Raw genomic sequence first — 22361 nt, forward strand, 5'->3', positions numbered from 1 at the left:
TCAATTTTTCAGCTTTACGTTACGATGTTACCACATCTTACAGAGCAAAAGACATCAATCACAGAAATTTCCACATAATGCTCAGCTTTTCTGCTGTTCCACACTTTATATGTTTCGTATGAGTTATATTACTGTTTCATTTACACACACACACACACGCACACACACACACACACACACACACACACACGCACACACACACACACACACACAAATGTATGTTACTGTTCACACGTTATACAAATCTTTATTGACTGGAGGCAAAATCTCCAAAATTGTCAACTTTCCTCAAAATTAAATATTCACATCAAAAAGCCAAACATCCTCAACACTCATTAATATCACAGTTCTTACAAATAAGTGTGCTGCTGCCAATTACACCACAGCACTAGTGAATTCTGAATTCTGATTGGTCAGAAGGTTGGACACAACAATGAATAAATGAATGAACAGAAGTAACAACAACAAAAAAATACAACCTAAAAAATATATTGTATGGTTCAGATCTATGGTTTTGACCTGGAACGTCAACGTTGCCATAGAGACCAAATACGTTCCCCTATTTTGAAGTACACAACCAGCCTCATCAACACACTGCAATCAAAATATATTTATACAAAAATATTCACAAAATCATTCTTTGCCGTGCTTGAGCAATAATAATTTTGTACATATTTTTGAAAGAATATCTAGAGGTTCTTGTAAGTTGTGTATGTATTTTTTCACGGTAATAAGCATGAATACTATCTTATAAGAAAATATTTAGAATGTTATAATATGTCTCACATTTTATTAAATAAGTCTAATTTTCATATGAAAATTTTAAAATGAATTCCAGGTGACTGAGTGTTCTGACAGTTTGTTTATTGCTTTGGGAGGTGCTAAGAATGTACTCAACAAAGACACTTAACATTTTAAATATGTAATGTAGTTAGTATGAGTGATGTGCTTGGCGTAAGTAATAATTGACATGAGTAACATCGTTATAGTTACTGGAAAGTTATTTTACATGAGTAATATAGATGAATAACCTAACAGACATTAGTAACCTAGTTGGCAAATACCATTTCTGTAGTTGACAAAGCCAGCATACACCAATCCCTACACATTTACAAGAAGCATCCTGGGATTTTCAATGGCCACAGAGAGTCAGGACCTCAGTTTTATGACTCATTCAACTACACTGTTTTTACAGTACTATGTGCCCATTGATATACTGGGGTGTTAGGACCTACACAGTGAGCACCCCCTGCTGGTCACACTAATACCACTTCCAGCAGCAACCTTAGTTTTCCTCAGGAGGTCTCCCATCCAGGTACTGGCCAGGCTCAAACCTGCTTAGCTTCAGTGGGAAACTTGTTGTTGTTTTTTTAATCAGGGGTTTGATAACAGCTAGTTTAAATGATTTTGGTACATAACCAGTACTAAAGGAAGAATTTATTATTTTTAGAAGATGAGGTACCTCTAGGTTACTAATCAAACTAGGTAACTAGGTTGATGATTTTGATTTTTATTTTGATGAGGAAATTAGTGAAATTATTTCAGTCTCTCAAAGGCAGGGTCGTAAAAAAAAAAGGCTTGTCAATGCCAAAATGTTTGAAATGGCCAATCAAATCAAAGAAGGCAGAAGCTGTGCGACATTTCAGTTTTAACGGTGAAAAGATGAAAGCTAAATAGCTAAAGTTTAATATTTGACTGTTTTACGACAGAAACATTAAACAGCCTACAGTAATATCCAGGGATGCAAACATTTACATGAAAAATAATTTATAAAACTAAGAGTGGAAGAGTTATTTTCCTCAGACTTCAACTAGAACATGGTAAAATGTGTGGATTTGACCAAAATGTGTTTTTAAGTTGTTTATAAGACTTTTTTGTGGCTACATATGTTATGATAGTAATAAGAACTTTGAATGAGTTGAATTTATGACTAGGTTTTTGTGTGAAGCCTAGATTATTATTATAAATAATTGCTACACCTCCTCTCTGCCAGATAGATGGCGCTGATGTATATATCTATATCCAGGAGGACTAGTTTCATTTAATGTTACATACTCATTTGGTTTAACCCACGTTTCTGTTAAACACAGTCCATTAAACCCCTGATCAGTAATGGTTTCATTAACAATAAGCACTTTAGATGTAAGAGATCTGTTATTTAACTGTCCTAGGTTCAAATCAAAGGTGACAGCTATGCATTCAGTATGATTTAATTTTATGTCAATTAGGTTATTAAAACAAACTTTCTGAATATTTCTACATTTTGTTTCACTCTGGGAACAGACACAGTCTCGATATTGTGGAACTTGAGTGACGACTTTAACCTGCTTGTCTGCTCTCTGGTCTTGGCTCTGTATTGTCACCGATGAACTGTTCTGAGAAAATGCTGCAAGCAATGAGAGCAGCACCTTCCTGAGTGGGATGGATACCGACCCACCCTAACAGACCAACCTTCAATTCAATTAAATTTTATTTATATATAATTTTCTTTGCCATTGTGAGTAGGTTGCCAAGTCGAGTCCCATTTGCCCAGCTGTGAGGTCTCTAATGCTGGAGTTGGGGGATTGCTAACTCCACATAAGGCATCCAGAATTTCCCCTATAGAAACTATGCTGCTCTTGCTCTCACAAATACTCTCTAGCTTCTGAAAGTGCAGCTCTAAAGGTGCAATCTTCTTTATCAGAGAGCTAACTAATACACACTTATCACAAATAAAGCAATTATTAATGATGGAGGAAGAGTGACTAAACATCCAGCACTCAACACACTGAACAATCTGAATATCATGATCATAAAAATTAAATGAAAATTATTGATGAAAAAAAAGGTATAATTTAAATGCTGACACAGGCAAGAAACGCCTGGCAAATGATTTGAATACAGGAATTATGTCACAGGAACTACATGATCCTGGGACCCTTCCCTCTACACACTATCACCACTGCAAAGGAAATTAGTACAGCTCTTTTCCAGAGTTGGCATCCCGGACAAGATCATTAGAAATCAAGGAACCGACTTCACATCATGACTCATGAAGTTACTCAACCATCAACTCAGAATTGCACCCATTAAAATCAGTCCATATTACCTGCAAACAGATGGACTTATAGAAAGATTCAAACAAACCCTCAAGAACCTGTTAAGAACGTTTCAGAGACACCAGTAAGAACTGAGATAAATGACTGCAATTTCTGCTTTTTGCCTACCGAGGTGTCCCAAGCTTCTACAGGGTTCTCTCCCTTTGTGCTGGTGTATAACTGGCCTGTTCAAGGGCCACTGGACCTGTTGAAGAAGAGCTGGGAGGAGCCAATATCATCTGCTGAGATGAAAAAGAAGATCATTGTGATAGGAGTGATAGGGCCAATTGTAGTCCGATCATCTTGGTACCCAAGAAAGCTTGCTCACTAAGACTCTGCATGGACTTCAGAAAACTTAACTCTGTGTCACATTTCAATGCTTACCCAATGACCAGAATTGATTAACTGATTGAGAGCATAGAGAGAGACAGGAACATCAAAACACTGGACCTTTGGAAGGGTTACTGGCAAGTTCTGCTGGAGAAAAATATCAGGGAATACACCATGTTCAGGACACCCTATTCCAATATTCCAAACCCTATTCCAAACCCTATTCCAGGGCCTATTCCAATTCACGACTATGCAGTTTGGGTTGCATGGGGCACCAGTGACATTCCAGTGACTCATGTTCTCAGAAACAGTGAGAACTACTGTGCTGCTTACCTGGATGGGGTGGTAATCCACAGCAGTACCTGGAAAGATCATCTCCAGTATTTGTGCAGGATCCTGAGGAAGATTTCTGAGGCTGGCCTGACCCTGAACATGTCCAAATGTGAGTGGGAGAGGGCAGAGACCAGTTACATGGGGTTTCAGCTAGGGGAGAGTGAGGTGAGGCCCCAAGTCAACAAATTCAAAGCTTTCTGCAACTGTCCCAGACCAAGAAGGAGGTATGGCTAGTTAGGTGATACCGGCACTTCATACCATCATTCTTCAGAATAACGGTGCCCCTGACTAACCTAACCACTAAAACTGTCAAGAATCCGGTGACCTGGATGGAGGACTTCACACAGTTAAAATATCATCTGTATACATCTCCAGTCCTGAGGAGCCTTGACTTCACCAAAATGTTCCTAGATCAAGTGAATGACTCTGCCAAAGGGATCTGAGCAGTGTACCTTACCTCAGCTGTAAGCTTCTGCCCAGAGAGACAAATTAGAGAAAGAGTGCCTAGTCATTACGTGGGGCCTCAATAGCCTCTGGTACTACTTGTTGAGGAGGGAATTTGACCTTGAGACAGATTATTGAGCACCTTGAAACCTGGAAACATAACAGGACCACAATTCATGGGTGACTTGATGGCACCTTTCTTTATAACCGTTCCAGTTTAAGGTGTTGGGAAAATTATATTACATTAAAATATAAAATAGAGACATTAAGAAAAATGGAGAAAAAGACCTCCTGTACTTAGAGATAGAAGAAGGGGCTGCAGCAAAGTGAGCCTGCAGAAATAGATAAGAAGAGTCTTGCGTGTGTACAAAAGACACGCCCACAGCCACTCGCACAAACACAGGGACGGGTTTAAGAAACCTATGTAGTTTAATCAAATAAACACATATAAAATAATTATTTTTTTAACAATCATAGGTTTAGATGCAGTAGAAATCGGGGGTGTTTGCGTGTCAAGAGATATTCTATAGCTCGTCTGAATAGCCGCATCCGAATATCTTTTCTTCATGAAGGGCACTGAATGCCTCTGCTCTCTCTCTTTTCTGAAAGGCAGCACGTTTAAACTTGTCTGAGTGCCAGAATCCACTTTATGCCATTTGAGAAGGAGTCCGGTAAATTGGGTCTGTGTAGGAACTATTGCCGTCTTCCTCTTAAAAGATGATCCAGGGTGTTGCTTAGAAGGCCCAGGGTTGATGAGATTAGATCGTACATCTAGAAATTACGGATATTAAAAATACTTAAACATACATAAAACATACATAGGGCTGGGCAGAAAACAACAAGGAGGATAAATAAAGAACAGTTTGTACTCACCCATGGTTCAGCGAAAGAGGCAGAGATGCAGGGGGAAAGGGGGGGGGGGGGGGGGGGGGGGGGTCTTTAGGTTGAAGCAGATAAGGAAGAAAGCCTCCCAAAAGTAGTAAATAATAAAGCAAACAGATGTTGGCTAATGATGTACACAAACAGATGGAGGCAAAAGTTAGACTAGAAAAAACTTCAGAGCCAACACAGGGAAAAGGTGCGAGCTGAGATAAGAAGGTACTCCCTATGGATGCTTGAAGTGTATAAAAGACAACAGTAAACAGCTGTATGTTGATACTTGCCACCTACGGGTCAAGCGTGTATCCCTGGTCCAGTAATACTGGTTTGTTAGGTAACTTGCTGAATAAACCTGCCTTATCTGTATCCAGTCTCCGAGAGTTTTGGTAAAGTTATTTCTCTAAAGTATAATTGAGATTGGTTAATAAAGTATATAAGAGTTAAAAGTTATTGAGCTAGCAGGGCCAGTGCAGGCCGAAGAAGATTAAATTTTCCTGCAAAGGTTTGTCACAGTGCTGGGAGGTGTAAGTTCATTGCAGACTTTCTATCCCAGTTGCTGAGCCTCGTCCGTCAATCCAGGAGAGAAGGGAAGTAATGTGACAGAGGACTCGGTCACCAGCTGCGACAACACTCGCATTCTTGCCCAGATGATGTACTGCTTCTGCCAAGATTCTGCAGTATGGAACCAATGGACACTGTGGATACTATGCTATCATATAATGCAACTGGACTGGCATGGAAGAGCTGTTGGAATCCGCGCCATGTAGTACGTCCAGATTGTATTCAGACTTACCACTTATACTGATCAGTACGTACTGTATCAACGGCTGAGCAGTAGGTACTGAATCGAATTCAGTAGGTACTGTGACAGTATACGATTTCGAACACAGCCTAGGTGAACAAATAAGGATCTGCTGACTCACTGATGTGATATATGTACAGTATCTTTTACTTAGGGGTGCCCAAGAGGGTTAAGGCAGTGCTGGAAAATAATGGTGGCCACACAAAATATTGACACTTTGGGCCCAATTTGGATATTTTTACTTAGGGGTGTACTCACATTTGTTGCCAGCGCTTTAGACATTGATGGCTGTGTGTTGAGTTATTTTGAGGGGACAGTATATTTACACTGTTGCACAAGCTGTACACTCACTACTTTACATTGTAGCAAAGTGTCATTTCTTCAGTGTTGTCACATGAAAAGATATAATCAAATATTTACAAAAATGTGAGGGGTGTACTCACTTTTGTGAGATACTGTATGTTGTTCTTCCGTTCACCACAAAAAGTGAAAGAGGGCAGAGCAGTGCATTTGAAAAGTTTGTTGCACTAAGACAATTCTTATGTGTTGTTGTGTTGTCTCTTGAAAACAGTCACTTACTCATAATATCAAAACTCACTGGTGCAACCTATTGGTGAAATGGTGTAACTTACAGAAAGCACGAATCAGTGAATGAATCTGAACCTGAAGTTTTTTTTTGGTGAATAGAATCAAAAGATTTCAGTCACTGGGATGAATTGAAATTACCACTGCTATCCTGGGGGGTTGGGGCTGGAATGTCTTAAGTGTTTATGTGTGGGGGCAAAGGGGGAAAATTTCTCTGGTTAATTTACTAAAATTATCATGCAGAAGGTGGTTAATATGTATGTTCATATTATGATCATGTTTATATGGATATGTATATGTATATGTATATGTATATGTATATGATGATGCATACTTATCTTTGTATGGGAGGCTGTTGAATTGGTGTATTACCTGATACACATAATGGTTTATACCGAGTGGGCTTGGTTTCGGCTTTATAAGCGGGGCACTCATCTAAATTTATAATTTTTGAAATATATATTTATGGAGCTAGTTCCAAAACCATAACAACAAATATGTCATGCTTTATAAGCTTATATTTGTAAACACACACAGACATGAAATTTGACCTTTAAAGACATGCATTTGTAAACTTCACTCGACTTTTTAACAAACAAATATGCAATCACATGTTCTATAAATGAAGCATTTTAAAATTCAAAACACCGCTTTTTACATTTTTTATTTTTTTTTAATTGACAGTTGTGGTAATCATGGCTTTTTCAAATTAGCTTGTATAAGTAAATTAGCTAAGAATCTCTTTTTTGCAAAAAGAAACTATATCTATCAGAAAGATCAGACTCTCATGCCATTAAAGAAATATATTGAATTAGAATTAGTGCAGATGTGTAGTGAGTCACAAACATTCAGTTTTATTGGAGAATTAAGTTATTAAATTATTATTCAATTACAAAAAAAAGACATAAGGCACAGTATAATGTGACTCTGATCAACAGCAGATGACGCTGTAGAGCAAGAGTTCTCATTAATAGAGATACAATATCAGAAATACAGAAAGAGACAGACAGATTTGTGTGTACAAGGGATCAAGTGGCACATTGTTCTGCTTCCAATATTCAAATCAATTCAATTAAATTTTATTTGTATAGCACTTTTTACAACGGTCATTGTCTCAAAGCAGCTTTACAGAAATATATAAACACAGGATACAGATTTTAAGTGTGTGAATTTATCTTTATTGAGCAAGCCGGTGCTGACGGTGGCAAGGAAATACTCCCTAACATGATATGAGGAAGAAACCTTGAGAGGAACCGGACTCAGAAGGGAACCTGTCCTCATCTGGGTAACAACGGATAGTGTGAAAGTAAAAGAAAATTCATTAGGGTTTTTATATGAAGTCTGCTTTGTTGAACTAGTCCACTGTTCACTAAAGGAGACCTGAGTGCAAAACTGTATGTGGTCATTGCAGTCCTAGGGCCTTAGTAGAAACCGTAGTCCCAGCAACCACAGCGAGAACGTCCATGTGGAATGTATGACATTTCCAATGACCTTGGACTTCTATTTCACTGCAGGGATCTACTCACTTCAGTGACAGGGAATATCATACTGATTCTTTGGCTCAATTTAACTTCCTGTATCACACACACACACACACACACACACATACACACACACACACACACACACACACACACACACACACACACACTGTTTAGCAACCAATATAAATGTGTAAGTAAATGTGACTACAATTTAAAAAGACAGACAAACTGTATAATAATCAGATCTGGCCTGTTGTTCGTACAAAACCCAGAGCTTTTTCTTATTTGTTTGCTTTTTTCCGTAAAAGCAGTCCTGAGATTTATTTGCTCTCTTCTTGTGCCATTGTGATTGTTTGGTTTGTTTTTGTTTTTGCAGAAGACTGTGGAACCATCAGCTCTACGCAACCATCAGTCTTTGTGCATTCATGTAAATGTTGCCATGGTGACAGCTTCAGTATTACTTGTATTATGTTAAACAATGAATTAGGACAGCTTTTACCTCAAATCAACATATTTCATGTGTCATTAACAGCAGTTAGCATACAGTAGGTGTGTATTTATAAATCAACATCTGTTTTATTTTATAGCTGTGGCGTGCCAAATTTATAAACTTTTTTTTGTTACTTGACAGAATGCTCCAGTGGGTTTTGTGGTACACTTTGGGTTGTTATGGTGATGGAGGCCCGATTTCACATCAACACTCCACCTAAATAACGTTCAGTTGGCCTTTATAGTTGTTTTCATTTTCTAATTGTAGACACAGCATAAAGATGGAGGTGAAGTAAATGATGCTCACTATCATTAGAAGCCTTTATTTGTCACATATACATTACAGCACAGTGAAATTCTATTCTTCCCATATCCCAGCTTGTTAAGAGGTTTGGATCAGAGCACAGGGTCAGCCATGATGAAGTGCCCCTGGAGCAGATAGTGTTGAGGGTCTTGTGTGGCAGCTTGGCAGGGGTGGGGTTTGAACCCCCAACCTTCTGATTAGTAACACAGAGCCTTAACTGTTGAGCCACCACTGCCCCTCATGTCTATGCAGCTCAAGTCTAGTAGATTTTAGATAGATACAAAAAGCAAAAGAGATCAGCAAATAATAACACAAAGAGAATTAATGGCAAACTCATTATCAAATAAGAAATGACTGAGCACGAAGTAATAACTTTTTTTTTTACATGTTAATAAGAAATCTTTTGTTTTGTGTACTGCTAAGATAATGAAAAATGTAATGTGTTATAAGGTGTATTAGCAAATAATGCAACAGTTACTTCACATAACAATTTGAAGTACAAAATAAATTTGCCATTTTGTTGCTAAGGCAGAGCATTAATTATACACAAGGACAATCCACATGTTTATAATATTTGTTATATGAGTGCAAATAGAATTGAAAATGTAATGAGTTAATTAAATGTAACAAAAGTGAATGATACAGTACAAGCTGATCCTTTAGAATAATATTTTCCTGTTAATTGCAAAAAAAAAAAAATGTAGAGACTTTATGTATATTATAAGAAATTAGCAATGTAAGTTTAAGTAAAATAATTCCCTATAAAACACATTTTACCAGGAGCTTGAATAACAATCCTGTGATAATTATAATGCATGTGTTTTATACTTTAGGCGATTCATTGGATATAATTGTAGATAAGTATTTTATTTTATTTTATAGGATTTTATTGTTAATTCACTCAGTAGTAACTTGCTTCCTCTTCCTCTGTGAATCCACTTTTAACAGCTTCTTGAATGCTCTTTATCTCTTCTGGAGCAGCAGCAGGCAGAATGGCGAGCAGCTCTTTATCAATCTTCTCCAGTCTTGCAGCACTCTTCCTTTCAAACTCATCCTTGTTCTTGAGCACAAGGCGTAAGATGGCTTTCTGAGCCTCATCACAGGAGTTCTGTAACTGCTGACGCTCAGAAAGAAACTCTGGCTTTTCCTTGTCCATGGCCATCAGTTTCCCCAGAGAGCTGACACGATCCATTAGGTGGTTGGTGGACACCTCGGTGTAGGTTGTAGAGATCATGTAGACAAGGTTGGCGATGTTAGTGGCTTGAAAGGCTTGATTGTAGAGCAGATCCTTGGAGAAGAGCTTTGAGTTGTAGCAAAGATCTTTGGTCTTCTCTGATGTGGAAAGAAAATCTTTAAGGGTTCTGGTCAGGCTGATTTTCACAATGTTGGACACCATCTGAAAGAAGCGAACCATCTTCTCCCACTGCTCCTTCACTCTCCCCATGGCATCCATACCTTTGACCAGCATTTTTATGGTGGTTTTAAAGTCTATCTCCTTGACCTTGCAGTTCCTCATGTTGATCAGGATATCAGTCAGCTCCTTTTGGTTCTTCTCCATGTTCTCTACACCCTTGTTATAGATCCCTCTGGTCTTGTCCAGTTGAGCGTGGCTCTGCTCTATGCGGAACCTAGCATTGTTTGATGCCCTTTCTGAAGCTCTCATTTTGTCAAATTTACTTTCTTCTTTATACATCATTGGTGGTTTGGGAGCCAGGGCAGGAGACTTTGTGATGTCTTTACTTTCGCTGTCGAAACTGCGAGCTGATTTAATCAGGTTTCTGATCCTTTCAATCAGCTCATTTGTTTTGGCATCTTCACATTTCCCCTCTGGTGCATACTTTGCTAGTTCTTTACAGATCTCAATGCCCTCGTCACACATGTTTTGGGCTTTCTCTTTTTCTTGGCATTTTGGGCTTTTTTCTAAACTCTCCTTGATTCTTTTGAATTGATCTGCCTGGAAAGCTGTTACTGTAACTTTATTCTTTTGACCATACAAATCTTTCCAGTTAATCGTGTTCTCCTTCACAAACTTTTGAACAAACTCTGTGCACATCAGGATTTCTGCTGACTTGCTATATATATTAATTACATCAAAACCATCAACAGCAGATTCTTGACTTGTAATGTAATTCTTCGTATCAGAAATGTTTTTGAGAGCTTCAAAGTGATCTGGCACTTGCCTGGAAATGGCTATTGCTCCATTAACAAGAGATGTGATGCTCTCAGTCAAGCCTGCAGCAAGATCCATACCTATCATTTCCCATCCACTGGGTAGTGAATCCATTGCTTTGTTGTAAATTTCATGTGCTTCCTTAAGTTGCTCTTCCATGGCTTCCATTGCCTTCTTTAAGCCTTTAGCCTCATTTTTTGCTGACAGCTTCTGCAACTTGGCCACATTCAGTTTCTTCTTGATAGCATCCAGCTCTTCCCCATAAAAGTACTCAGCATTTACACATGCTTCCAGCAGTTCTTGTATAATATTGATGACATCAGTGAACCGCTTTTCTGTTGAATTGGCCAACTCAAGACAGTCAACTGCAATGACATGAATGTTCTCCAGCTGATCAGGGAGGTGGGCTTGTACAACCTCATCATTGCCTTGGAACAGGATCTTCACAGCCGTCTTCATGTAATCTGGAACTGCCATGGTGTGGAGTCTAATCTGATCCATGTTCTTATGGGCCTCGTTGAAAGCCCACCAGCCAGAGTTACACACCTGCATGAGGCAGGCACGAAATGAATCTGGGTATCTGATGTACTTGTAGCCATCTTTAGGTGGGTTCTTGTTAATGGAGAAATCATCTTTGGAGGAGATGAAGACCAGCTCTCCCAGGATGGCTATGGCTAGTGGAGCAGGAGTCAGATACTCCTCCCAGTTGGCGTAAGGCTGCATCACAAGCTTGGTCTGGTTTCTCATCTCCTCTGCTGTGGTGAGGCTTTGATTTTTCTTTGCAATTTGGGAATCCATGGCTTCCTTGTTTCTGCTAAATCAAAGAGAAAATGAATTGATTTTTAATATCCACAATATTAATGGACACAAACCGAGTTGATGATTTTTTTTAATATTCTGATTTTTTCACAATAAACAAATTTCTCAGATTTAAAAGTGAAAACTGTTACATAAAATGTATTTTAGCAATTTAATGGAAAATAAGTGGGTGCAATGCGAGGATTCCAGAAATAAATAGACTTACTTAAAGTGGTTTTTATTTTGTATATTGAATTTCATGGACATTAAAATAGTAGGTGTGCATTATACAGTGGCAATTCACTTTTTCCACAATTTGTTATGTTACAGCCTTATTGTTACGCCACGGCCAGCAGAGGGCACTGCGGCACAGCTTCTGACTGGTCACGTGACTCGTTTGTTTTCGTTCGCTTCTCGATTGGACATTGAATTAAGTTTGATCATGTCTCTGAATTGCCCCAGGTGTCCATGTTTTGGTTTGAGTATGTTTGCTATTTAAACCCCTCATGTGACTGCGTACTTCGCGCAGTATTATAGTTGGTATAGTTTGTAACAAATGTCTGATGCGGTTCCGGGTTATGTTTGATTACGATAGTGAATGTGTTAGCATGTTAAGCGGTATGGTTTCATGCCCTGCTCTAGTTTCAAGCCACGATACCAGTTTCTTGTTTTCCTGGTGAAGACCGCGTTTCCTGTGTTTGTTTGTCTACTGTTAATAAAGATTTTGACCTGCACCTGCATCCGCCTCCAGTCTACGTTTTGTAACACTTATTCCAAAATGGATTAAATTCATTATTTTCAGCTCAATTTTGAGTGTCTCAGGCTGTGTCAAAGGCTGTGAATACTTATGTAAATTTGCTTTTTTGTTTTTTATTTTGAATAAATTTGCAGAGATTTCAAACAAACTTCTTTCATGTTGTCATTGTGGTGTATTGTTTGTAGAATTTTGAGGAAAATAATTCATTTAACCCATTTTGGAATAAGGCTGTTACATAACAAAATGTGGAAAAAGTGAAGCATTCACATACTTTTTCTTGCCACTGTACATGATCTATTTGACAAGGCATTTTAAATTCTATAAAATGAGTGAAATGTGTTCAACAAGTAAAATGTTAAGTGTAACTTCATAGTTCTAACCTTGATATCCAGTTAAACTTTTAGTGAAGGTGTGTATTCAACTACAGTGGCAAGAAAAAGTATGTGAAGCTTTTGGAATTTCATGGTTTTCTGAATACATTTGTCATAAAATGTCATTTGATCTTCATCTAAGTCAAGGGTATTGACAAATATAATGTGTCTAAAATAATAACATTAAAAAAAATCTGATCTTTCATGTCTTTATTGAGAACGACCAAAAAAACCTCATAGTGCTTGTGGAAAAAGTATGTGAACCCTTGAGTTAATGACCTCAAAAAAGCTAATTTAAGTCAGGTTTTAGCACACCTGAAGTCTCGTTAAGAAAATGAGTTTGGAGGTGTGGACTACAGCTACTTTGACTGATAAAAACCCCTTAAATTTTTGGAGTTTGCTCTGCGCAAGAAGCACATGCTTATGTGAGCTATGCCTCGCCAAAAAGAGTGTTTAGAGGATCTATGATCAAGAATTGTTGATTTATGTAAAGCTGGAAAGGGTTACGAAGTGATTTCAAAGACTTTAGAAATTCACCAGTCTACAGTTAGGCAAACATTCTACAAATGGAGACACTTTGGGACTGTAGCTACTCTACCAAGAAGTGGGCGCCCAGTCAAAATGACACTAAGAGCACAACGTAGACTCATCAATGAGGTAAAGAAACAATCCCGAATGACAGCCAAAGATTTGAAGGCATCATTGGAACTGGCTAACATCTCTGTTCATGAGCCTACAATATGTAAAACACTGAACAAGCAAGGTATCTACAGCAGGACACCACGAAGGAAGCCACTGCTTACTGAAAAGAACATTGCTGCACACCTGAAGTTTGCAAAAGAGCACAGTGACACTCCACAGCGGTATGGGCAAAATGTTTTGTCGACTGATGAAACTAAGATCTATTTGGAAAAACCAAGCAGCACTACATCTGGCGTAGAAAGGGCACGGTATATCATCATGAAAACCTCATCCCAACCGTAAAGTATGGTGGAGGAAACATCATGATTTGGGCCTGCTCTGCTGCATCAGGGCCCGGCCAGCTTGCAATCATTGACCTGAAGATGAATTCCCAAGTATATCAGACAATTCTTCAGGATAATGTGAGAATGTCTGTAAGTCAGCTGAAACTGTGTAGAAGTTGGGTGATGCAACAGGACAATGACCCAAAACACCGGAGCAAGTCCACAACAGAATGGCTTCAAAAAAACAAAATCCAGCTTTTGGAGTGGCGGAGTCAGAGCCCAGACCTCAACCCAATAGAGATGCTATGGAATGACTTGAAGAGAGCCATACACATGAGACGTCCAAAGAGTATGACAGAGTTAAAGCAGTTCTGCCAGGAAGAACGGGATAAAACTCCTCCTGAACGATGTGCAGGTCTGATCCACAGCTACAGGAAGCCCCTGGTTGAGGTGATTGCTGCCACGGGAGGTCAACCAGTTATTAATTCTAAGGGTTCACTTACTTTGTCCACTCCCATTTTGAATGCTGAATGAGTGTGTTCAATAAAGACATGAGGGATCAGAATTCATTTTGTGTTATTATTTTAGGCACGTTATATTTGTTAATACCCTTGACTTAGATGAAGATCTGATCACATTTTATGACAAATTTATTCAGAAAACCATAAAATTCCAAAAGGTTCACATACTTTTTCTTGCCACTGTATTTGAATACAGTTGCTTAACTATTTTTTTATGAATGTAGATTTTAAAGTATGAATCTCTGCACAAATAAAACTACTTTGCATTTCAAGGAAGTTGATTCAAAACAAATAGAGATTTTTGCTTTTCAATAGTTAAGTGTTATGAATTCAGTGGGGTCTAATGTTGATATGGCCTAGAGACAGGGAGACAGGTTGAAACATCAGGTAACATGATTCTTGTGTGTGTGAGTGAGATTATTGCCAGTCTGCTTATGTTATTTGGTTGTTCTTGTAGTAAATACTGAGAGAGACAGAAATGGTATGATCAGTAGGATATCTGTCTCCTTGGTGATGAAACTCTTACATCAGGACATTAAACCAAATTTCCAGCAATGATTTGAAAATACAATTTATTATTATTATTATTATTATTATTATTATTATTAAAACAATATTTTTACATGATACAAGAAACGTCCATTTCCAATTTCATTTTTTAAATTTATTTATTTATTTATTTTACATTACATGACCTGGGAAGTGTTTAATATCTGGGTGAAGGGGCACTGTATGGGAGTTGATAAACCTTAAAGTTTTCCTGATAAATCACTGTCCGATGAGGTGGATTACAGTAGATATATCTGAAAATATTCTTTCATATTCATTGAATGTTATAGTTGACATCCTGCACATCCTCTTCAAATATACGCCCCGCCCCCTCATTGTGCTCCTCCTACAATCACAACCCAACTAACACAGTTATGTTGTGAAGACATAACTGGACCGTACAATATTCATCGCAATGCTGTACCAAATAATGTTCCTTTGTGATTCCCGTATTTGTTGTGGCGACGTTATAGTTGTAAATTGTTGGAACGTGGCGAGAAATAAACTGGTATGTTGTGAAGTAGTAACTGGACCAGACCATATTAATCATAGCAACATAACTAATAATGTCCCAGCCATGTAACCTTGTGATTTATAGCGACATTATAGGTTAAAGTATGTTCAATTCATAAATTATTAATTAACCATATAAATTAATAAATTAATGTAACCAAAGTGAAAAAAGCCTTATTCTTCAAAAAGTACAAGTGTCTCATCATAATCTTTGTCATGTTGTTGCTGCTGTGGAGCCTGTCTCTGGTCCTGCTGCTTAAAATGAAAAGTATATTTTAGTTTTACAGAAATTAACCGTGCTTATTTTTTATATTATTATTATATTATGCTTATAATTGTTTTAACGCGCACTTGTGCTCCTAATTACAACAACCTAAGAACTCAATATGCAACGGAAGCTGCGGACAACTCTTACTTCTGTATTTCGACGTATTTACAAAAACTGCAGGGCGGGACTTGATTTTATCCATTGGTTGTTGATTGGATCATGGAAAGTGACTGTGTTTAGAAACACATTTTATGACAGGGTGCTGGAGGAGAGGGATTGAACCAGCCCTTTATTCCATAAAGAAATAAGACTTGTTGATTTTGGTGACTAAAATCACTCACTTAAAAAATGGATGAATTACATTGTATATGCATCTTTAATGTATTCAAGTCTGACACACATGCACAACCTTGTGTGAGCATCGTGGATCAAGTTCAAACGGCGGTCACAATATAAAATTAACACTCGACTAGTGTTAAAGTTTAGAAATAATGTTAAGTGGCCAATTTAAATCTAAAAGGGAAATATAAACCTCTCAGATTTGGTCTCAGGCTGCTTCACAAGTCTCTCGTTCGTGGGCAAATTAACAAAACAGGGCATTTCATAACGAAATTAAGTTTGAAAGACATAAATACAACACATTCCACACCTAGAGTGACTAACAGTTTAAAATTCCAAGAGAAGTCTTCATTAAAAATCTCTTTCATTCACAAAGATATAATGAATAATCACCATTTACTAAGCAAGATGTTTGGTAGTTGTTGTAAATTGCCCTTTTGCTGGCAATGAGGAAATATTTGCCATTGATTTATGACAACTAATGTCAAAAGATAATAACATTCAGACATCGTTTCATTTACTTAAGTAAAATGTTTGATACATTTAGTAAATTTCCTATATTACAGCCAAATGACATGTATCTCAACAAAGGTAAAATGAGAAAGTTATCTAGATACCAGGGAGCCACGTCTTCACAACGTCCTCAATGGGAATAGTTGGTGATTTTTTATTTTTTTTTGAGAACGTGACCACGAAGTTTCTGGACCTTTAGACAAGATTATAATTTATAAAAATGGAACTTTACCAAGACGTGGTAACAACATTATCATAAAGTAATGTCACACTGACGAAAAGAGACTAATTGGCGACATCATCTGAATGTACTGTGTTTGCTAGTAATATAAATCAATTTCCCAGATATGGTAAAAATGTCATAGCAGCCTTAAATTTATGTTTGTTATAGAACATGATTAAAGAAAACAAACAAACAAACAAACAAACAAACAAATAAATAAATACTACTCGCAAAGTCACCAGAACTGAATGCTTTGCTGCTGTTTTTGCAAAAAAAAAAAAAATCCCCGGAGGGAGCAAGCCCTCACACCCCCTGGAGATTTTGAAGTACTTTTGTAAAATTCTAAAAGGGGCATGTGCTCCAGTACTTATCAAACTCTAGAAATGCCCCTGGGGCACTGATGTGTGCTACGAGTAAACAACAGTAGATAATTCAGCATGTAATTTTCTCAGAGTAGGACAGAGAAAAATACACACACTGCTGATCCATACATATAGTAGATAAAATCACAGATTAGCTCCTGTAAAATAGGAAATTACCCCTGGACCCCATGTACATTTAATCCCATCCAAATAGAGCTGAAGATTATTTTTCTTTTTTTTATTATTATTATTTTTCTTTTTCTTTTGACAGAGCGCTGACGAGAAAATCAAGAGAGTCTGAAGCTCACTCTCCTTTACTCTCTCTCTCTCTCTCTCTCTCTCTCTCTCTCTCTCTCTCTCTCTCACACACACACACACACACACACACACACACACACACACACACACACACACACACACACACACACACACACACACACACACACAGACAGACACAGACACCAGTTCTACATCATTATTAAGAATTCAGTGGGTTCAGTTCCCTTCTTCCTACCCTGATGTCCTGATAGTCTTCAGTGATGGTGTGGAGGATCTCTGCAAACCAAATGGAGAAGTGTCACAAAACAGAAAGCCCCTGTGTATTTATAATCTCTAATCATCCCTCCCTTTTCACCCATCCTCTGCTACAATCTAGTATAAAAGGATCTTATCTTAAATATCTCACACGACTGACTGTGCTGAGCTAGAAGAGAAACTTTAATTAAAAGGTCTATCTTTACGAAACCCTGTGACGAGGTAATCCTGTTGCATTTTACTTTTTAAAATATAAAAATAAATAAAATGACTATGACAAAAAGGAATTAAATAGGAACAGTGTAATGTAATCTTGTGTAACATGAGACTAGTATAAAGCGAAGTTGAGTTGAAGGCCCACAGAATAGAATTTAATGGGTGGACTTGTTTTTACTAACTTCCTTTCTGTCTATAGATTTTTATTTTCTGTATTCTGTAAGAGATATCACAGAAGACTAGAGACACTGGAGGGGATTGTTATGATGATCATATGGTCTCTTGAGTCGTGTTCCCCCCCATAGCACTCTTACTTTCTGTTTCAGATTTAAGATGACCCAGCTTTATTCATCTGAGTAAGTAAAATACCAATATTCACCAGAAGTGGGTAGTAGCGCGCTGCGCCTAATTCGTTACATTTACTTTAATAACTTTGACAGAGGCGGGATGACACACACACACACACGACTGCACATCACACAATACACACGTTAAACACTAAAGACATTCAATGTAACCGGTCTGATTTCTGACAAATGTCCCGGTCTGCGTTGTGTTGTGTAGTCGAAGGAAAAGACAGGACAGCTACTGAGACTGCTGCTGCTGGAGATTTTATTCTGGATGAAATAACCAGAGCACAGCAATGACACACTTTATATTCATTCCTCTGGGTTAATCTCACCTCTCCTCAGCAAGCTCGAAGCAGACTCAGATAATAACACTAATAAAGACAAAAATATTTAACAAATACCTATCACAAATAATGAAATAACATGAAAAGAAATATATTACAGAAATTACACACAATACTGCCACAAAATTTAATCACATGAAATGAAGATAATGCTCACATACAATTAAATCTCTTGCAGCTCACATGAACAAATGACAATAGTTAAATAAATACATGAACAAATGACAAATAATGTTCCATACCTGTGTTAACCTTACCTACACAAATAAAAGACTGATTAATCATAGGGCCTGGATCAACGATTCATGCGAAGCACGCACGTGGTCACTCACGTCTGCACTCGGCAATAAACTCTCAACTCCAACCCATGGCACCATGAGGTGCCATGTTGAACTTCCAGTGACCAGTATGAGGGAGTGTGAGAGCGATGACACCAAATTTAACACACCTGCTCCCCATTCACACCTGAGACCTTGTAACACTAACAAGTCGCATGACACCGGGCAGGGCTAATTGGGCCCAATTTGGACATTTTCACTTAGGGGTGTACTCACTTTTGTTGCCAGCGGTTTAGACATTAATGGCTGTGTGTTGAGTTATTTTGAGGGGACAGTATATTTACACTGTTACACAAGCTGTACACTCACTACTTTACACTGTAGCAAAGTGTCATTTCTTCAATGCTGTCACATGAAAAGATATCATCAAATATTTACACAAATGTGAGGGGTGTACTCACTTTTGTGAGATACTGTATATATATATATATATTCACAAAAACAGAAGATTGTGATGCACAAAAGAATAGAAAACAAATGACAAAAAAGGGAAAGGGCTTTTAGTGGAATAAATTAAAACAGTATGTGCATTCACTTCAGGAATTAACAGTTGGGAAAATGTTTGTTTTCTGGGGTGTGTGTGAGACTTTGTGTTGAAAATGACAGGTTGTGTGTTACTTTATAGGACTGGGATGTGCTGCTTCATGTTGAACTCGGGTTTTATATCATATAAACAGAACAGACTTACAGCTCTCCATGTAGTGGATAATTTATTACTCTTACTCAAGTAATTACTAACATTATTGTTATTTTACTGTTACTTGAGAAATTATGTTTATAAGTAGTTTTACTTGTTGAGTAAGAATTTTGCCTACTCTACCCATTTCTGCTATTCACATAGAAATTACATTAAACTGAATTTTAAACGTAATTGCTTACAAAATAAATCCAATAATGAACATATTTTTTTTCAGAAATGAAATTACCAAAATAAAATATTTTTACTTAAGGTTTTTTTCATTTTCTGTGTTGAAATGTTGTTTGTCTCTGCAGAGTTGTGTTGAAGAACACAGCGGAGGCTGTTATTGTTCCATTAAAAGGTGGCATCTCCACCCTGAATAAAGTCTACCAGGCCCTGATTAAAGCAGATGTAGATCCTGTTACTGGGCAATGCTCCAACTATGACTACATCAGACAGCAGATAGTGCAGGCTCATCAACTCCTGGAGCAGTCCGAACAGACGGCCAGTTCAGGGTTAAAGAGTCTGGATGAAAACTTGGAGAGACTTACACAAGATGAGGGAAACCTGGAACGTGAGATCAATCATACAAAAAACACCTTAGAGAACTTGAGAACAGAGCAGGCATCCAATGAAAAATTACTCAGAGATTTTCAGGGAGCTCTGGAGCTGGCCAGGACAAATCTGAATTCAACAAAACAGACACTTCAGGATCAGGAAAACAGGAAACACAATGCTGAAATAGTCACAGGTGTTGGGGCGGGGCTGTTTTTAATACCAGGTGTTGGATGGATTGCAGGTGAGAATTACATCATATATAGATAAACATAATGATATCAGAATTGTTAGATACTGTACATTATCATAATCATGTGTGAATGTTATTTCTGACTATTTCATTTCTTCCTTCTCTGTACAGGTGCTGCCATGGTTACTGGTGGTGCAGTTGAAATAAATCAATCAGCGCATGCTATCAGAGAGGCTGAAGATGAAGTGAGAAAGTCTGATACTGAAGTGAAAAAATATCAATGTAAAGTGTCCGAGTACGAGTCCAAGATTTCCCAGACCAGGCGTGACATCAGCGAGAAAGATGACAAGCTGAAGCAGACGCATGAAGAAATCCAGAAGGTGAAGAAGCAGATCGAGTCTGTAGCTGAGTTCCAGGAGAAAATGAGAAGTGCCGTCCACCTCCTGGATGTTCTGAGCGGGAGGGCCAGCGTGGCTGAACATCAGACTCGCAGATTCATCCTTCAGGAGCCTGTGATGAAGGTGATGGAGGATGTGATGAAGGCCACAGAGAAAATCACAGGAAATGAGCTTCTCTACAACAATGACATGCCAAAGCTACTCAATCAGCTGAAGGAGAACAGCCAGCGATTGACAGACATCTGTGCCTCGGAGAACAGCTCTAAGAATAAAACCACTTAACACTGGTTATGTTGTTTTAAACAGACATGCACTAAATAATGGATATTCTGTGGATTCTTTAATCAATATAATCTTGTGCCAGTTCAAAACTGCGTGTCAGATATTTGTAAAAATAAAGATAATGTGTTAAATAAGCAATGGTTCTTTGTCATAGAAAATAGGTTTAAACTGATAGTACACAGTGTCTGTAAGACTAAATTATAGCAGGATTACTTTACTTTTGTTCATACTGAAAGAGTAACTTGCAGGAGCATTAAAACCACTAAAAACAACTAAATTTAATCACAAAATAAATACAATAAAAGGATGTTGCAGAACACTATTTGTTTATATAGGGATGCACCGAAAATTTTCAGGTGAAATGCCATTTTCAGTTTTCGGCCGAAAGATAAAAAAGGCTATATATATATATATATATATATATATATATATATATATATATATATATATATATATATATATATATATATATAATGACTGTCTGTTGAGTTATTTTGAGGGGACAGCAAATTTACACTGTAACACAAGCTGTACACTCACTTCTTTACATTGTAGCAAAGTGTCATTTCTTCAGTGTTGTCACATGAAAAGATATAATCAAATATTCAAATATTTACGAAAATGTGAGGGCTGTACTCACTTTTGTGAGATACTGTAGCACATGCAATGTCTCATTCTCTTTGAAAGGGAATGTTTTTTCACTCCACAAACTCACCACACGTTTCCTTAGGGAGAACTGTTGATCAGCTTTGGTTGGCGTCCGGGAGATTTCTAAAGAATTGTTTGAATTCACAGGATTAGAAAGATCGGAGAAAAAGACACTTTCTCCCCGCATACAAGCTAACTCTTTCGATTTAAATTGGTTTCTGTCGCAAAAAAGGCTGTTCATTTAAGCAGTACAGACCGGATTTTTTATGGCAAAATTCAGAAAGTGTTGTGGATCCCTTACTCAACCAAATATCATCAACGTTGTGGTCACAGGAAAGTGTTGATGTGGGACACATGAAAGGAGCATCTCCACTAGGAGTTAATCCAAAATCTTTGTATCATCCCTATAAAAGACAATATCCTCTGAAGGCAGAGGCCATTAAAGGCATTAAGCCTATCAATCAAGACTTAATTAAAAGTGGAGTGATTGTTCCATGTCCTGCTTCTCCATGTAACACACCCCTGTTTCCAGTTAAAAAAGTAGTTCCCTCCACTGGGTAGAGGATAGTCTTACATTTACAAGCTGTAAATAGTGCAATAATACCTTGCACTCCTACTGTCCCAGATCCATTTACCATTTTAAATAACATCCCTTTTTGAGCACAAGTTGCCAACATTGCTAATGCCTTCTTTTCAATACCGGTGCATAAAGATAGTCAATATTGGTTTGCCTTATTCAATATACTTT

The 22361-nt window shown here is 37.7% G+C and overlaps 2 protein-coding genes across 3 annotated transcripts; one reads left to right on the plus strand and one right to left on the minus strand.

Moving 5' to 3' along the window:
• Positions 1-8546: 8546 nt before the first annotated feature.
• LOC108272983 (uncharacterized) lies at positions 8547-17668 on the minus strand. Of its 2 annotated transcripts, none has more exons than XM_017481898.3 (2): positions 17591-17668; positions 8547-11708 (listed from the first exon to the last, which is right to left on the minus strand). In XM_017481898.3, the coding sequence occupies exon 2, from the start codon at positions 11693-11695 to the stop codon at positions 9629-9631; it is 2067 nt and encodes a 688-aa protein (XP_017337387.1). In that variant the 5' UTR covers positions 11696-11708; positions 17591-17668; the 3' UTR covers positions 8547-9628. The 2 variants fall into 2 exon arrangements, with proteins under 2 accessions (XP_017337387.1, XP_017337386.1); XM_017481897.3 differs by having other exon boundaries at positions 8551-11711; positions 17591-17646.
• A 488-nt stretch (positions 17669-18156) lies between these two features.
• On the plus strand, positions 18157-21060 carry LOC108273005 (uncharacterized). The gene is made up of 3 exons (XM_017481941.3): positions 18157-18182; positions 19852-20336; positions 20457-21060. The coding sequence occupies exons 1-3, from the start codon at positions 18160-18162 to the stop codon at positions 20963-20965; spliced, it is 1017 nt and encodes a 338-aa protein (XP_017337430.1). The 5' UTR covers positions 18157-18159; the 3' UTR covers positions 20966-21060.
• The last annotated feature ends 1301 nt before the right edge of the window (positions 21061-22361 follow it).

The sequence above is a fragment of the Ictalurus punctatus genome, chromosome 12 (assembly GCF_001660625.3).
Source record: "Ictalurus punctatus breed USDA103 chromosome 12, Coco_2.0, whole genome shotgun sequence".
Lineage (NCBI taxonomy): Eukaryota > Metazoa > Chordata > Actinopteri > Siluriformes > Ictaluridae > Ictalurus > Ictalurus punctatus.

Excerpts from the sequence above, each read along its gene's own strand:
- LOC108273005 (XM_017481941.3), top strand. The coding sequence starts at position 18,160 with ATGACCCAGCTTTATTCATCTGA. Across the intron at positions 18,183-19,851 it reads ACCCAGCTTTATTCATCTGA|AGTTGTGTTGAAGAACACAG; the intron begins GTAAGTAAAATA and ends TTGTCTCTGCAG. Across the intron at positions 20,337-20,456 it reads AGGTGTTGGATGGATTGCAG|GTGCTGCCATGGTTACTGGT; the intron begins GTGAGAATTACA and ends TTCTCTGTACAG.
- LOC108272983 (XM_017481898.3), bottom strand. The coding sequence starts at position 11,695 with ATGGATTCCCAAATTGCAAAGAAAAATCAAAGCCTCACCACAGCAGAG.